This window comes from Camelina sativa, chromosome 15 (assembly GCF_000633955.1).
Source record: "Camelina sativa cultivar DH55 chromosome 15, Cs, whole genome shotgun sequence".
NCBI classification, from domain to species: Eukaryota; Viridiplantae; Streptophyta; class Magnoliopsida; order Brassicales; family Brassicaceae; genus Camelina; species Camelina sativa.
Genome location: NC_025699.1, coordinates 11,592,700 through 11,605,267, shown reverse-complemented (window position 1 = coordinate 11,605,267; position 12,568 = coordinate 11,592,700). Strand labels below are relative to the sequence as shown.

Here is a 12,568-nt window from a genome sequence, read left to right as displayed (position 1 = left end):
AAAGAAAACCGTCGTAAAAAATTTATAAGCCTTCTCTCATACAAGAGTCAAAACCCTTGCAACTGTTGGTGATGACATTCTTCTAAACAAACTAGTCTCTGATGTCTTTCTTTGAATCGATCATAGGATTTTCACTTGCTTGTTTTTTTTCCAGGGTTTGGTTTCTAACTTGTCGTTCTGTTTTTTTTTTTTTTCCAGGTTTTGTGATGATGTTTGTATCAATTAATGATGGCTTTGATGACATGCTTCTTCTTCCTTACGCGCGTCTCTGACATTTTTTTTTTGGGCTTGCAGGTTATTTTGGGAGCGAGAATCTTCAACATCGCTCCCCCGCTTTTTAATGCATCTCTAATTTTTTTATTTTCTTTGGTTTGCCTAAGTAAAGTAAGTAAGTTTCTTCGTCTTGCAGGTTGTTTTGGGAGAGAGAGAGTCTATGATTCGACATTGCTCCCCCGATTCCGAGTTTTCACTCCCCCACTACAGTTTGAATATATATATTCTACTTTTACTTGTCCTTGTGTTGTTGTAGATTCCTGGTGGATGATGATGCTTTGATCATTATCGCTGATTTGCTTCTTCTTTTTTTCTGTATGTCTCTTAGGTCTGGTAAGTCTCGGCTCCTCTGATGTTTATTCAGGTTCTTGTTCTTATGTCTGCTATCTCTTTATTTGTTTCTTATAAACTAGATTTTGAAACTTAAAGTGGATACTAATTATGCATATTAATTGTTTGATGTTGTTACAGGACAACAATTGGCTTTTGTGTTCATTCTGTGTGCTCGCGGCTGGTGCAGAGGTAAAAAAGAACTCTTTGATGCAATCATCTCTTTTATTTAAAATCACAGACAGAGAAACTTTAGTGGATCATATGCATTTTCTTTTATCTTGCAGGACAACAGTTGGCTCATGTGTTCAATCCGTCTGGTCGCTGCTGGTGCAGAGGTGAAAGCTCTTTGACGCAATCATCTCTTTCTTTGTTAAAAAAATCACAGACTGAGAATGAAACTTTAGTTGATCTTATGCATTTTGTTTTGATGTTGCAGGACAATAGTTGGCTCTTGCGTTCAATTCGTTTCACTGCTCGCTGCTGGTGCAGAGGTAAAAAAGAACCTTTTAATGCAATCATATCTTTTATTATAAATGACGCACAAGGTTCGTGAGTTCTCTTTTAGGTTTATTCAGGTTCGTGGTTTATTCAGATTTTGAATTTTGGCTTCCTGAGTTTTGGACTGTGCCATCATGGACTTTTCAACCATGATTTTGTCTTTTCATTGGATGTTTCTAGGTTTCAAGTGAAAAACATGTCTGTCTATCTTTGATGCAGATCGTCGAGATTACAGTGTGGGAGGTTCGAAGGGAAAGCATTGTGGGAGTGCCTATGGTTTCTGAGTTTTACTCTCAGGTTACCTCATCCATAAACCTTTTTGCTCTAAACGCATCTGTATTATTTGATTCTGAATATTCACTTTGGTTCTGTCTTTTTTCTTTGATGCAGATCGTCGAGGCACCAGGATTACAATGTGGGAGGTTCGAAGAGAAAACAATGTGGGAGTTCGTATGATTTATGATTTTAACTTTCAGGTTACCTCGCATCCATAAACTATTTGCTCTAGACGCATCTCTACTATTTGTTTCTGAATATTCACTTTGGTTCTGTTTTTTATTTATTTTTTTCATTCTAATAACATGTTATTCACTTGTTAAAAATACCTTTTTATGTTTGATGCAGATCGTCACATCGAGTTAAGACACTGGGATTGCTTTGTTGATTCTTATCATCTCGTCTATCATTTGTTTAGGTAAGGTTTCTTCATATATCCCGGGATACATCTTCTTGCCATGAGGGATTTTTCATACATGATTTGGTCTTTTCTTATTGGATGTCCCGGGATACAACATTTTCAGTAGAGAACGACATGATTTGGTAGTGAATGAATCAAGGATTGTAAATTTAAATGTGCATTTTCAACAGTGGAACAATAGAAGAGAGTTTTCATCAAGTTCATGACCATTTGATCATAACATATGCAGTTTCAGGTATTTTTCCCACTGCAGTTGTAGAATTGATGGTCACGACATGAACATATTAATGTCATTTTGGTTTTCATATTAAGTGCAGGACAAGAAGTGGAGCATAGTGTCGGTGATGAGACTATAATTATCCTTCCAGTCCCAGGTATGTTTCATCTTTCTCTTCAGTTTAGAATTTCAAATTTTTTTCTCTTATCACTCGAAATTACCATCTCTTTTGTTCTTATGTAGTAACATATTTTATAGCTAACATACTTTCAGAATTCTATAGAGATTGAACAGGTTATAGACGGAAACACGGAGAATAATAATGTTATGGTCTTTGGTTCCTATAATAACATGATCTAGGTCGATCTCTTATATCTCTTAGCACATAGCATACATTTATGTTTAGTTTCTTGCATTCATGCATTTTTGCTTCCTTGATTTACAGCTTCATTCTTTACTTGCATCACAAACTGTCACTTCCTTGCTTAACTTGTGTTTGGTTGTTTCTTTCACTAGTTGCATTCATGCATGGGTTGCTTCCTTTGATTCATTGTTTGGTTATTTACTCGTCACTTCCTTGCTTAACTTGCGTTTGCTTGTTTCTTTCACTAGTTGCATTCATACATGGTTGCTTCCTTGATTCTTTACTTGCATGATTAACTGTCACTTCCTTGCTTAACTTGTGTTTGCTTGTTTCTTTCACTAGCTGCATTCATACATGGTTGCTTCCTTGATTCTTTACTTGCATGATTAATCGTCACTTCCTTGCTTAACTTGCGTTTGCTTGTTTCTTTCACTAGTTGCATTCATACATGGTTGCTTCCTTGATTCTTTACTTGCATGATTAACTGTCACTTCCTTGCTTAACTTGTGTTTGCTTGTTTCTTTCACTAGCTGCATTCATACATGGTTGCTTCCTTGATTCTTTACTTGCATGATTAACTGTCACTTCCTTGCTTAACTTGCGTTTGCTTGTTTCTTTCACTAGCTGCATTCATACATGGTTGCTTCCTTGATTCTTTACTTGCATGATTAACTGTCACTTCCTTGCTTAACTTGCGTTTGCTTGTTTCTTTCACTAGTTGCGTTCATACATGGTTGCTTTCATGCTAATTTAACAACTCATTTACACTAGTTGCTTTCATGCTAGTCTAACTCATTTACTTAATTGATGCTTTCTTTGTTTCTTGGTTGCTCATTTTCTCAGTTCATTTATTAACTTGTTTGCGTGCTTGCCTTTTGATTCTTTGTTTCCTTACTTCCTCCTTTCGTTATTTGGCTACATGCTTATCTTGTTTCCATCTCTGTTTCTTTGATCTTTGTTTATTATATATATCATTCGTTGCTTAACTTCTTTGTATGTTTCCTTACTTAATTCTTTCATTTTTTGCTTGCATGCTTGACTTATTTTCGCACTTTCCTCTTTGCTTGCTTCCACATGAGCTTCTTTGCTCTTTTCATTGCGTGCTTCATTCCTTAGTTCCCTTGTGCGTGCTTTCTTGTTTCCTTCTTACTCGCATACATACATTCATGGATACACATGCATACATTCATAGATGAAAATGTGTATGTATACTTGCATACTTCCTTGTTTACGTACATAATTGATTCGCTGTTTTTTTCTTATTTGATTCCTTGATTTCTTAATGTATACTGGATCTCTCCGATGTAAATTGGTACCATAGGAAATCAATGTTATAAAATTTGATTATATATAAGTTAAAAACAAAATGATAAATGCATATATATATATTTCTAAATGTAGTCGGTCCACGTTCTCGAACCTTTATAGTCCGGCATGACAATTGTTTTATAATTGTTTAGCTTACGACAAATCAAGTACATTATATTGCACTTTTAGTGGTGAGGTACGAATTCATTGTGTAAATTTTGTAAAGTTAGTACCGAATCTTTGATAGATATTACAGTAATTGCCTCTTTGTTCTGCAATCTATGACGCATGGAGCTACGTTAGCTTACGTTTTGACACATAATTTGGACTTTGTCACAGTGAAACTGTATGACAACAACGAAGAAGGTGATGATGACCGATGCTGGCTGATATATCATATATGTGACAGTCTAGCTAGGATTTTGCAAATCATAAGATAATAATGACGTGCATGATGCATAACCAACATTTAAATCAGAACCAAAACGGATGGTAGATTACACTACAATTGTTTGTGCATGCTGTGAGAAATTAATTATTTCAGATATAAAAATATATATATTTTTGAACCGGAAGTATAATGTTCCATGAAGAATACAAAAATATTACCTGTTATTTTGAACCAAAATGGCAAAATCGAAACTAGTTTATGAAATCAAAATATATACATTTCACTAAAAATAATTATTTTTATGATAATCATTAGGATTATGATACGTATTATCAAGAATCATGATGTTTTATGTTAACATTAAACCAAAAAAAAAAAAAAATCATGATGAACATGATGCTATATAGTATATACCATCGACGACATTGAATTGAAAATCTTTGTTGTCAAACAGATTACATTTTTTAAAATGGGTCAAACAACTTAAAATTAATCATTTCGATTTTGTGACCCTTGTGTGCTCGCCCAATATCTTTTCTTCTAGAACATTGTTTTTTCGTTGTCAAATTAATTTTTCTATAAGATGTGAAAATATATAAATATGTACATCAAATTAAGTAATCCAGGAGACATAATTTGGGATACAATGAGTTCTCACCCGACAAACGAAAGCTTTCTCTATAGCGACCAGCCAAAAAAAAGAAAGAAAAAACTAAATTTACATATGGGATAATCTCACTTGAGAATAGACAAAAGACAAGAAGAGCATGTGGACAAAAGACCAAAGCTGTGAGCTTCGAAAAATACAGTCTCATCCAACAAGTTCCTCATACAATATTTTATATTATATTTGTTCAAAGTTTTTTTTTTGGTTCAAAGTTCCTCATACAATATTTTAAGAAGGAAATTGGATATTATAGTTTATACTTTATAGCATAGTGTTTTTACGTGTGGGCTCCTATGAATGACAAGTGTTTCTTTTTCTAGCGGACTTATATATGTGCATGAAATAAAGGCAAGAACACCATTTTACAATTTCTATTGACTAAACCATCCAGACCAGCTCCAGTTAGATCTTGCGGCGAAGTGCAAAAAGCATACATTAAGGTTTCGACATGTTTTGTTTACTGATATTTTCCAATACGATTCTCATTAATCTTGTTAGCTTCTGTTCGTAGTACCACACAACAATAAAACCTTATTTATTATAGTTGGTATAGACCACTTAAATATATATACTAGTATGAAACATCAAATCATTTCTTTTACTTCATATACGCCTAAAATTAAATATTAAAAAGAAATAAACTAGTAGTGGAATTTCGTTTAACATCTGACCACCTGGAAGATTCGATCGTAGTAGGAAAAAAATCATATACCAAACGTGTTGGTGTGTTGCCGATATTGAAACAACATATGCTATATGCTTTTCGAATCTTCACCCTATCATGTTGACATGTAGAATCGAGAAAGACATTTCTCATAGGCTCATAGCTTAAGCTAACAGTATACAATATTTCTCCGCAACAAGTGTGATCAGTTAATCCAGCAGGTGATTGTGTTGTGTATTTGATGAACAATATAAAATAAGTTTGATGAATGTTTAGTTTCCTCTACATGAGGACATCATTCATGTATTTGTATAACACACTATATCTATGCAATACTTATTTTTGTATTAGTTATTTTATGTGTCAGAAATTACATTGAAAATCAAAAACAATGTTTAGTTTTTCTTTAACTCCAAGAAAATCATTTTAATTAAAGATATGATTCGATGCAGCAAAAAAAGAAAAATCAATAATAATATATCTCATTAAGCTGCACAAAATTTATGAAGTCTTCAGCAAAATCCAAAGCTTAGACTCTTCTCTTATCATGCTTGTTGTTCTTCTTCTTCTTCACGCCATCTTTCACAGTGATAACATCGACGCGGCTCATCTGAAGTTGAAACGCCGGAATAATCTTGCTTCCACAGCTACAATAACTCCCCGACCAGTCAAAGCTTCCAACCTTAGCGCTACACTTAGGACACAATAACTTCCCTTCAGACACAAAATCTTCCACTGTGTTCATCCATACGATAGGCTCTACGAATATGGAAGTACATTGGTTCGGATCACCGGGGTTCTTGTTGCGAACCTCTCCTATCATGTTTTTGAACATGTCATCGAACTCTGAATCAGCCTCACCTGGAGTATGATCAATAACTTGCTCTTGAAACAACAAAATTCTCTTGCACTTCTTGCAATGGTACGTACTACCACTACTCTCATTCGACATTATTTCCGGATCAGCTCTCAACTTCAATCTATCAAATTTCTTATCCTTGCTATATAAGTAACCTAAAGCTTTTAGACGGAAGTGCTTGTAAATAGGGCTGGAACGGTCGACTTTGAAGTTCATTCTCTCAAACAAATCTAACTGTTTTAAGAAGCCAGGATTGGGACTAGCCTGAGCGCATTGTCTCAATGATGCTAAAGCTTCTTTCCCGGAGAGCATTTCCATCCTCATCAGATACGCAATAACCATAGAAGCACTCCGAGATTGTCCAGCAAAGCAATGAACTAACACACCTTTCTCTTTGCGGCCAGCATCGATAAAATCCAAACAAAGATCGAAAAAATCAAGCAGATTCTCGCATTCTTCATCGTAAGCAAACACAACCATTCGTGTAAACTCGAGATCTTTCCCAGTACGCTCAAGAGAATATAAAAGCTTACCTGATGGTAACGCGCTCTCTGTCGCAAACTCTTTGCCTTGTAATGAGTCTTGACCATCACCATCACCACCACCAACGTACACTTCCTTGATTTCTTTTGATTCTAGTTTCACGTTACGCCATTCCTCGAAGACAGATATGGAAGGGCGGTGCAAAACCGTAAGAACATGTGAAATCTCAGAGCTACCGTTCTTGAGAATCTCAGCAGCTGCGCATATATCGCCTAGGTATAGATTCTCCCTAACTAGGTCAAGCTTCTGCATTCTTTGATAACAAAAACCTAATTACGACAATAAGAAGAGATATCTCCGGAATCCAAAACCCTAATTGCACTAATTCCCAAATATTTCCTTTTCGCCGATTTGTTTGTGATGATGATCAATGATCAATGATCAATGAATCAACAAAATCACTCGAACAAGGGCAGTTATATATACATGTCTACTAACGAAGACCTAATGGAACTTTAACTCCGTTAGTTAAGTTGACGCACCGTCTTATGAAATTTTTAATATTAAACCCCTCAATTTCCTTTTATTTACAAAAGACACCAATTTTAATTGAGTCTTCTCGTTTTGCTCTGATTCTTCTTATTTCTGCGATTATTATTCACTGGGACTCTCCTCTTCTCTCCGCCGAAGTAGTCACAGTTCCGGCCACCAGGTAAATTAGCCTCACCATCATTCTCTTAAGCCGTCGTGATACTCGCAACCCTTAATTATGCCGGAAACTTCTGAAACTAGTATTCGAAATCTGTAGATTTTAGGGCTTTGCTCCTCCTCTAGTTCTTGTTATGCGTTTCGGAACTAGGGTTTAGTGTTCTATAGAGCTTACATTCCTTTTTCTTGTACTGACCCTGGTCTCAATTTTTGATCTTTCGGAAGGCAAAGAAGAGAGGAAACGACCTGTCTCAAGTAATGGCTCCAAGTTCAAGGTCTCCTTCACCACGGACGAAGAGACTGAGAAGAGCTCAAGGCGAGAAGGAAGGTGGAAGAAGTAGAGAGAGAGAAGACGAGAGGCATGACGGTAGAGGAAGGGAGAAGAGAGACAATAGGGATGGAGAAATGGGAAGAGATAGGGACAGAGAGAGGAAAAGACAAGGAGACACAGATAGGGAAATTGGGGATAAGAGAAGACGCTCAGGGAGAGAGGGCAGTGGTGAAAGGAAAAGGGATGATGAGAGACACTCTAGAGGAAGGCATGAGAGGTCTACTTCACCGTTAGATAGGAGTCACAGGAGTAGTAGTAGGCGTTCAGAAGAGAGATCTATTGCCTCAAGGCATGATGAGGTATTTCTGCGTCTTTCTTTAGCTTGGAGATGTTCGTAATCTCAGAATGTTTTTACTGTTATTTTACCTGGGATTATCCATATTCTGCTTCAAAAGATAATGTGATTGAAATTGTTAAGCTTTAGTGTATGCTAGGAGAGGTTAGCCTGTACTGCTTGTTTCACTTAATAGTTTGTTTGAATCCTGTGATTTAGTTTTTCGCCTGAGTCTATAACTAGAACCTGCAGCCAGCTATTTTTGTTCTGCTAAATGACTATAGATAGTGTCTTTCATTCCCTTCAGCATATCCAGTAACGTCCCTTCTCATTTTTCTTTTCTTTTAGTAAAAGCTCATTATATAGATTATAGTCGCTTTTCAGATTTATTATTTTCTGCGAGCCACAGATTTTTCTTCAGTCATTTTGATTACCTTGTTTTCTTTTCAGGGGTCTATTGAAAGAAGGGGCGGCGAGGAGCTGTGAGTTTTCTTTTTATTAGATTAGCCTTTACACTTTTTCATTTTTTTTCTCTTAACCATGTTATGGGTTTTCTACACCAGAAATGCCGAGGAAGATTCAGTCGCGAGGATGAGAGCAGTTGAAGAGGCTCTGGCAGCGAAGAAAAAGGTATCATATCAGCGTCTATTGAATTTCAAATTCCAATGTCATTTTGAGGTTTCTTGGCTTATCCATGCATTTACACTTCAAAACCAATTTTGATATATCTTGCAGGAAGAACCATCATTTGAGCTATCAGGGAAACTTGCTGAAGATACCAACAGATACAGAGGTGATATTTCTGATCCAGGCATTTGATTAAAGAATATCAACTGTTACCATTTCCCTGTGGTATAAACTTTTGCCATAGTATCTTCATTGCCTGTTTGAACTGTGAAACATCTTCCTTTGTTATCAGGTCAAATTTTCTTTATTTTGTATGCATTTGTGTCTGTCATTGCGTGAAAGTTTTCATTGGTCAATAGTTAATAGCTGATGAGACTAGGAGCTTCAATATATAAGCATCTGCATTAGCAGCTATTCTTTTGACTGCTAACTCCGTTTTTGCTCCCAAGAACGAAGATGGAGGTTTATCGCATTAAATTTCACAATAGGCATGCTTCCGTGACTGATTGAATCCTTTGCAGGTATCACACTCCTCTTCAGTGAGCCTCCGGAGGCTAGAAAGCCCAGCGAAAGATGGAGACTGTATGTCTTTAAGGATGGTGAACCACTGAATGGTGAGTCTTTTAATCCTCTCTCCATCTGTCGAAGTAGTGGTTCATTTCTCTTCTATGTATTTCACTTAAACTATCTTTCTGTGGTGAACGTCAATTATTTGTCCACAAAATATGCAGTAAAACATTTAATGAAATTGATGCTCGAGAACGTTTGATAGAGTCTAGCCTTGTAAACCTAACTGTGGTCTTGACGGTTGTGTATCCAGATATTAGCATGATTACTAAAAGTAGCCACATTATTGCTTGATACTTGTCAATTTAACTGCAATGAATATTATTATGCAATGTTCATGGCTCTAATAGGAACAATAGCTTCTTTGATATGATACGTTTGTGACTGGTTTGCCGTGTCATTCTCAGTTTGAATCCTTAAACATTGTATTGTATTTGTAGTCTAGTGACTGTATATTCAGATTTATGTATGTGATTTTTGTTCTTGTGAAATGTGTTGGATTAACAGAGCCTCTCTACCTACATCGCCAAAGCTGCTATCTCTTTGGACGTGAGAGAAGGATTGCTGATGTTCCCACTGATCATCCATCGTGTAGCAAACAACATGCTGTTATTCAGTACCGGTAGGTTCCTGACGTGTAGTTATCCTTTTGAATAGTAAAATTGATGACAATAATGAGAATAAGGGTTTTAAGGTTAACACATATATCTCACTGTGAATGTGCTTTTCGCAGGGAAGTGGAAAAGGAGAAACCGGATGGAATGATGGGGAAGCAAGTGAAGTAAAAACCTGTTTACTCTTTCATTTTGCTTTAAATTTGTTCCTCTTCGTGCTTTAGGCTAAATTTTAATTTCCCATAATATCTCACCTTGCAGGCCTTACATAATGGATCTTGGCAGTACCAACAAAACATATATCAATGTAAGTGCCCGATTGTATTCCTTCTTGCTTGCTTCTTTATCATGGTAGATTCGAATGTTTGTAATCAGAACTTCTTTTACCTTTTTCAGGAAAATCCTATTGAACCACAGAGATATTATGAGCTTTTTGAGAAAGACACCATAAAGTTTGGCAACAGCAGGTAATACTAATGGAAACACTTTCAGTTCTGGTTTTCCATTATAAATCATTATCGTATACATTTTCTCTTTGTAATTATATGTGCTTGTTTGTGCACCTTATTTGGGTTAACATCTGGATTCTCCTGTTCTTGACATGTTTGTTTTCTTTTGGTGCAGCCGAGAGTACGTACTGTTGCACGAGAATTCTGCTGAGTGAATGAATTCAGAGTCAAGCAGCGACTGATATCACAAGATTAGATACTTGCGTTTCTCAGGGATTTTAGAGATGTTTGAGCAGCTGCATGTCTGTTTTCTACTGTACTGATGACAATCTCAGACATTATGTTAATAACCATTTAGAAAGCTTTTGCGTACTTGTTCTATAACAATTGATGATGAACGATTGGTAGGAGAAAAAGGTTAACTTTTGGTATAAGATCAATCTCTACTTTTAAAGTTGCAGCTCCCTGAGGCTTTGGACCAAACTTAATGTAAGACAACTGAGATTTAGACTAGGGTACACAAAAACAGACATCACTTTCTTTGTAAGAAAGAGCCAACTCTGACAAAGAAATGACATATTTGTCAAGCCTTTTGAGTGAGGGATCCAAGGATCAAGTCACGGATCTCCTCGCTGCTGGCTCGGTCAAGAGCGGTTCTGCCATCAGCGTCCTTAACCGTGTAGTCAGCACCAGCTCTGAGAAGCTCTTCAATCTTAGGCTTGTCTCCTTCCGAGGCTGCTAGCATTAAAAGGATGTCGACAGGGTGAATATTTTGGTTGAGAAGAGCCTCCATCTTATCGTAGGTACCTTCCACCGCGAGCATCCCCATGTAGTTGAAATACTGCAAATCACCAAGAAACGACAATAAAGTTATCTAAAAACATTTCCTCTGTTTTAATTGACAATTGCGTTTGCGTTTCAAAACGCTATCTTCAACTACTTTCTGCGATTCAAGAACTTAGAAGTGAAACAAACCTGTTCTACGTCGTCTCTGTCAAAATCGTCACGTGACTGGCTGCCATAGATTCCAGCATTCTCAGCATCGACGCCATTCTTTCCAAACTTGAACCAGCAAGTGGCTCTCGACCCATTGGAGGGTCCGAGTCGGAGCCGGGGCTTTACAACCCGAGTTCCAAGAAACCGAGAGGGGAGCTTAAGTGAGGAAGAAGAAGAAGTAGTGTTGGTGGTAGAGAAGAATAAGCTCGCAGAAGGAGCTCTGCATGGAATGGAAGCCATGGCTGCCTCCACGCTTCGTCCTGGACTTTAATTGATAACATCCACTCGTTTTCGTTTTTTGATAAGATTACTTGTTTTCCAATTGGTTAGTTTTCCACCATTGGATTGTTAGATATCTTGGAGAATACTCTATTTGGTGCAGAGGCTTTCTATGTAATATTAATGTTAGTGCCAGGCAAAATTGTGAAGTTAAAATCACTTAATACTCTTCAAGCAATGTCACAAACCTACTAATTAATTACACAGCAATGTGTTTTAGCATATAAAAAAACAAAGATGGTGACAATTAGCTTTCATTATGGATAAAGAAAATGACCCTTTTTCACAGATATATGAACAGACTTTCACAGGACCAACGAGACAAACAAAAATCCTCAAAACTCTGCCTCATTGTTAGGTTTCAGTAGAGATAGCTTTTTTACTATTTTCCTCTTACTTGCCAGCATACCAGTTCTGAGCACACTTAGCATCAACAGATAAGTCGACTGAGAGAATATTCTTGCCGTTGAAGGGTTCACTCATGCATTTCACTACTATGTCTTTAGCATTCTCTGCTGACTCACTAGGTCCTTCCAAAATTACTTCATCATGAATCTGTGTGTAGCCCAAGAGGAATCATTTAGATAAACAATCATCTAAGCTTTTCGTTATGTAAAGAATCTGTGAGAACTGAGAAGTATTTACTTGTAGAAGCAATTTCCAACCAAGCTCTTTTAGACATTGATTTGTTGATATCTCCAGCATAGCGCACATAGCAACATCAGCTGCGCTTCCCTGTAATAATAGTGGTGATTGAGGTTTAGAGTCGATAGAATTCAAGATGGTTAAGATCTGATGTCAGCGCATACAAACCTGAACAGGAGTGTTGATTGCTGCTCGTTCGATATGGTTCTTCTGGGCACGTGAACGGTATACAGGGAATTTACGAGCCCTTCCCAACAAAGTGACTACATACCCATTTTTTATAGCTTCTTTCTTGCGTAGTTCTTGCCATTTGCGGACTTCTTG

General features: G+C 36.8%; 4 protein-coding genes and 2 long non-coding RNA genes across 8 annotated transcripts in view; 3 read left to right on the top strand and 3 right to left on the bottom strand.

The window, feature by feature from the left end:
• LOC109129335 lies at positions 269 to 932 on the top strand. The gene is made up of 4 exons (XR_002035638.1): positions 269 to 294; positions 410 to 637; positions 745 to 795; positions 891 to 932. It is a non-coding gene; the product is annotated as an uncharacterized LOC109129335 (long non-coding RNA).
• LOC104746468 lies at positions 1,558 to 4,437 on the top strand. 2 transcript variants are annotated; one of them, XR_002035637.1, is made up of 5 exons: positions 1,558 to 1,580; positions 1,729 to 1,798; positions 1,972 to 2,036; positions 2,119 to 2,378; positions 4,030 to 4,437. It is a non-coding gene; the product is annotated as an uncharacterized LOC104746468 (long non-coding RNA). The 2 variants fall into 2 exon arrangements; XR_002035636.1 differs by lacking the exon at positions 4,030 to 4,437 and having other exon boundaries at positions 2,119 to 4,023.
• LOC104748373 (dual specificity protein phosphatase 12-like) lies at positions 5,942 to 7,066 on the bottom strand. The gene has a single exon (XM_010470026.1). The coding sequence runs from the start codon at positions 7,064 to 7,066 to the stop codon at positions 5,942 to 5,944; it is 1,125 nt and encodes a 374-aa protein (XP_010468328.1).
• Positions 7,346 to 10,749, top strand: LOC104746466 (FHA domain-containing protein DDL). The gene is made up of 11 exons (XM_010467951.2): positions 7,346 to 7,466; positions 7,688 to 8,092; positions 8,518 to 8,549; positions 8,631 to 8,697; positions 8,803 to 8,860; positions 9,216 to 9,308; positions 9,769 to 9,883; positions 9,995 to 10,042; positions 10,137 to 10,182; positions 10,272 to 10,342; positions 10,500 to 10,749. Exons 2-11 carry the CDS (start codon positions 7,721 to 7,723, stop codon positions 10,537 to 10,539), a joined length of 942 nt encoding a protein of 313 aa, XP_010466253.1. The 5' UTR covers positions 7,346 to 7,466; positions 7,688 to 7,720; the 3' UTR covers positions 10,540 to 10,749.
• Positions 10,730 to 11,598, bottom strand: LOC104746467 (protein LHCP TRANSLOCATION DEFECT-like). The gene is made up of 2 exons (XM_010467952.2): positions 11,300 to 11,598; positions 10,730 to 11,165 (listed from the first exon to the last, which is right to left on the bottom strand). Exons 1-2 carry the CDS (start codon positions 11,558 to 11,560, stop codon positions 10,908 to 10,910), a joined length of 519 nt encoding a protein of 172 aa, XP_010466254.1. The 5' UTR covers positions 11,561 to 11,598; the 3' UTR covers positions 10,730 to 10,907.
• LOC104746465 (DNA polymerase I B, chloroplastic/mitochondrial) overlaps positions 11,778 to 12,568 on the bottom strand; it is a 6,779-nt gene continuing 5,988 nt past the window's right edge. Inside the window, exons 11-13 of one of the 2 annotated variants that reach the window (XM_019237205.1) lie at positions 12,413 to 12,515; positions 12,245 to 12,334; positions 11,778 to 12,154 (exon numbers count right to left, since the gene is read on the bottom strand). In XM_019237205.1, the coding sequence (XP_019092750.1) occupies positions 11,993 to 12,154; positions 12,245 to 12,334; positions 12,413 to 12,515 (355 nt within the window). In that variant the 3' untranslated portion in view covers positions 11,778 to 11,992. Of the gene's footprint in view, positions 12,155 to 12,244; positions 12,335 to 12,412; positions 12,555 to 12,568 lie in introns of both variants that reach the window. The other variant, XM_010467949.2, reaches the window with a different exon arrangement.

What these genes read in the sequence shown, in the direction of transcription:
- LOC104746467 (XM_010467952.2), bottom strand. Translation starts at nt 11,560, where the DNA reads ATGGCTTCCATTCCATGCAGAGCTCCTTCTGCGAGCTTATTCTTCTCT. An exon ending in ACAGAGACGACGTAGAACAG is followed by an intron (nt 11,166 to 11,299) that starts GTTTGTTTCACT and finishes GGTGATTTGCAG; the next exon opens with TATTTCAACTACATGGGGAT.
- LOC104748373 (XM_010470026.1), bottom strand. Translation starts at nt 7,066, where the DNA reads ATGCAGAAGCTTGACCTAGTTAGGGAGAATCTATACCTAGGCGATATA.
- LOC104746466 (XM_010467951.2), top strand. Translation starts at nt 7,721, where the DNA reads ATGGCTCCAAGTTCAAGGTCTCCTTCACCACGGACGAAGAGACTGAGA. An exon ending in TTGCCTCAAGGCATGATGAG is followed by an intron (nt 8,093 to 8,517) that starts GTATTTCTGCGT and finishes TTTTCTTTTCAG; the next exon opens with GGGTCTATTGAAAGAAGGGG. An exon ending in ATGATGGGGAAGCAAGTGAA is followed by an intron (nt 10,043 to 10,136) that starts GTAAAAACCTGT and finishes CTCACCTTGCAG; the next exon opens with GCCTTACATAATGGATCTTG.